This window comes from Limulus polyphemus, unplaced genomic scaffold (assembly GCF_000517525.1).
Source record: "Limulus polyphemus unplaced genomic scaffold, Limulus_polyphemus-2.1.2 Scaffold10707, whole genome shotgun sequence".
NCBI lineage: Eukaryota > Metazoa > Arthropoda > Merostomata > Xiphosura > Limulidae > Limulus > Limulus polyphemus.
In genome coordinates, this window is record NW_013676317.1 from 6,087 (window position 1) to 9,764 (window position 3,678).

The following is a 3,678-nucleotide window of genomic DNA, read 5'->3' on the forward strand; positions in this document are numbered from 1 at the left end:
CAAGTGTTAGTTGTACAAGTGTTAGTACTGTTAGTTTAAATAATTTACTCATGTGTTAAGTTTTCACTAGTTGCCAAATAATATAAGATAAATATAATTTAAACTCTTACAATAAATTATCTTTTTCACTCAGCTAACATCTGTGATAGTTTTTATTTCATACTAACATTTAATAACTTTAGTACTAGTACCACTTCCCCCAGTATTTCAGCGATAAGTCTGAGGTTTTATAACACTAAAAACGGGTTTCGATACATGCAATGGACTGAGTACAAATAGTCCATTAAGTAGCTTTGCGCTTAGCAACAAACAAACAGACTATTACCACTGTCTAAAAACTTTAAATTAGGCCTCACGATCTACTGTTATTGTGTACTAAGCCTAATGTCGTAACCTTAGGCTTAGCTATAATTGCAGTCATAAAACCTAAAAATATCCAGTCCTAATTACATTAATTAACGTTGTTTGTGAGTTTGTTTACCCGTACACAATTTTGGAGCCAGCAGAAACAAACTTGGTAGACGAATTCGGGATGGCCCGGGAGCTGTTCTTATCTATATGACGTAGCCCCTACCCTTATTTATTTTGGGTACCAAGGAGGACTAGAAGGCGCCTAAAAGGTCATCCAAGCATAATGGGAGTCCAGAAAACAATTTGCACGATCACTGATCTCGAACTAGCCATCAAATCCCCCACCCCCTTGGGATCCCCTTGCTAGCGGGACAAAACTTGGCCCACGTGCGGGTGTCCTAACGTTTATTTATTTTTCGGTACGAACCTCTATAAGTAACGTAGATAATAAAGGAGGCTCAATCGTTATAATGGGACTCTGTGGATCAGGAGAGGGAGCTTTAAACTCCACAGCGGATCGTGGGAATTTTATGCTGGTCTAACAAAAATACATTAAAATATTTATTCTAAAATTTAATGACACGTAACTTTTTATATAAAACCGATTTTTATCCAATGCGTATTGCCATAAAAAAGAAAATAAATTAGGGAACTTAAGCAGATGTAAATAAATCATTTGTTACTCTTCTTAGCCGATCATCTATTTTGTTTGTAGTTAAGCGCAAAGCTTCGCCACGGTATCAAAACTCGGATTTTAGAAGTAGGTGTTTTATTAAAATTGATAATATACAAACTTGTCTTTGAATATTTAACGTATTAGTCTATTATTGTATATAAATAACGTATTTTCTCTTTGCAAAGGACTGCGGTCAGTCATTCAACGGGGGAAGTTTCTATGACCACGAGGGTCAGCCATATTGTGAGACGCACTATCACGCCAAACGTGGATCGCTGTGTGCCGGATGTAACAAGCCGATCGCAGGCCGCTGTATCACGGCTATGTTCCGGAAATTCCATCCTGAACACTTCGTGTGCTCATTTTGCCTGAAACAACTGAACAAGGGCACGTTTAAGGAACAAAATGATAAGCCATATTGCCATGCTTGTTTCGGGAAGTTATACGGTTAACATTTTTGCCTCGTTTTATGAAGTGAAACTCTAAAGTGCTTTATGTCACTTTATCAAATTTTCTTTGTTGTTTTTGCTTTTGAATTGCCACAAACATAAGTAATAATCTTTTAACAAAATATCTTTTGATCAGTTAGGCACGATATTACAAATTACAAATTTTTAATTGTAACTAAACGTTAGAAAATAATTCTGTAGAAGTGTTGAGAAAGAATTTTCTAATTTTTTAGGTTTCTGTTTTTGCAAAGAAACTTATTCAAGGTATTCATGAAGAACATTAGGCTAACTATATAGATTAGAATTAAATTAATTTAACTTATAATGAGAGCAGTACTGTATAACTAATTGACTGGAAATAATGGCATAAATCAATAAGAAAGTAAAGTAAAATATATAATAAATAGAATGCGGTTGTTTAATACTTAATTTCAGCTTAAATACACACGAGCTCATTGTGCGCAAAGAATGCGTCGCTTATACATAATTAAAGTGATATTGTTACGTGGTTTTCGTGTTTGAACATAATTTACTAAAGCCGTGTATCTAGTTTCTTACACTGTGGTGTATTTTGTATTAAAGTCTAAAGAATCCCATGTTTGATACAAACTTACATTGGGAGGGAATAGAATCCCATGTTTTTTTAGTTTTTAATCGTGAACTGCCACAAAATGAGAAATATATTAGTTCAGTTCTCTGCACGTGCTGACTAAAACAAGCTTGTTTATGGTATGTAACTGATGCCTCGTGTGGTTTGTTGTTCAGTAGAACACGTAGATTGATGTGATGTTTTTACAAAGAATCGTAATGGTTCCTTACTAAAAGATCAAAACTCTGCGTAGTGTAATATTACCATAACCTTACTAAAAAATCAAAACTCTGCGTAGTGTAATATTACCATAACCTTACTAAAAGATCAAAACTCTGCGTAGTGTAATATTACCATAACCTTACTAAAAGATCAAAACTCTGCGTAGTGTAATATTACCACAACCTTACTAAAAGATCCAAACTCTGCGTAGTGTAATATTACCATAACCTTACTAAAAGATCCAAACTCTGCGTAGTGTAATATTACCATAACCTTACTAAAAGATCCAAACTCTGCGTAGTGTAATATTACCATAAAACGTCTTATATTTTTCACAGTCACTTGCAGTAGTATTTTTGAAAATCGTTTTTCATTAGTACTGGTGTTTGAGGCACATGTCACAATTACTCTGTGTGCTACATTAACGTAACAAACACCATGATATGCACAATTGTTTTGGCAAGGGCTGATCTAAAATATTAAAAAAAATTTCTTTATAATATTTTAAACATAATATGGAAAATGTTTATATTCTGGATTTATTTCCTTTTCCCCAGAGGTAAAAAATTTAAAATATAATCTCTGACGTAGAGGCCTAATACATTATTTGATTCATTGCACCCTCTGCCGTGGACTGCATGTAATTCAGGGTCAATAAACAAAGAAATACAATTAGGCCTCCTATAATGGTGATGTGTATATAATATTTATGGGGTTTTTGAATGTCTTTTAACTCATTATATAATAGTAATCTAAATTAGAGTAAAAAAAAGGACTTCATAACTATTGTATGAAACAAGTTTACTTTTAAAATTGTAAGTCAGTTCGACATACGGAAAACCTAATTAACAGTAAATCGTTTCAGAAAAGTTATTCTACGAGAGCTTTTAATTGATTTCATTACCATTTTTATGCAGTTTCTTTTAAAGCCACAGGCGCAAGACTGGGGAAAAAAAGTATTATTCATTTGAAGCATCATGGGAAAATGTTTAGAAATGATCCCTTGCAGTTTTAAGCGTTTTGGAGGGTTAAGTGTCCGGGTCGTTTAATAATATCTTATGTGCTCCCTAGCCTTTAAAAACTAATAAATACATAAGGCTTTAAATAAGGTGTGACATGAAACTAAAATTTTTTTGTAAAATGATAGTATTGTCTGGTTTTGTATAGTCTTCGTTCTTTGCTGACTCTATCGTAGTTTAGAAAGTTGTTTTATGTAGAAGATTATGAAGCTAAAAATCACAAAATATTTTATAGCTTAATCTTTGATACAAATTATCTTGGAAAGTTATTTTACAACGAAGTTTTGTCATCATATTATACTGTATTGTTACGCCTCCAGTCGTTAATTAATTTTCCGTAACTTCGTTCCGACGAAACTTTAGCGACACAAG

The 3,678-nt window shown here is 33.2% G+C and overlaps 1 protein-coding gene across 1 annotated transcript in view; it reads left to right on the forward strand.

Annotated features, from left to right (window-relative positions):
- LOC106476485 (paxillin-like) overlaps positions 1 to 2,767 on the forward strand; it is a 5,888-nt gene extending 3,121 nt beyond the window's left edge. Inside the window, exon 3 of the mRNA XM_013937142.2 lies at positions 1,213 to 2,767. Within this exon, the coding sequence (XP_013792596.2) occupies positions 1,213 to 1,479 (267 nt within the window). The 3' untranslated portion in view covers positions 1,480 to 2,767. The remainder of the gene's footprint in view (positions 1 to 1,212) is intronic.
- The last annotated feature ends 911 nt before the right edge of the window (positions 2,768 to 3,678 follow it).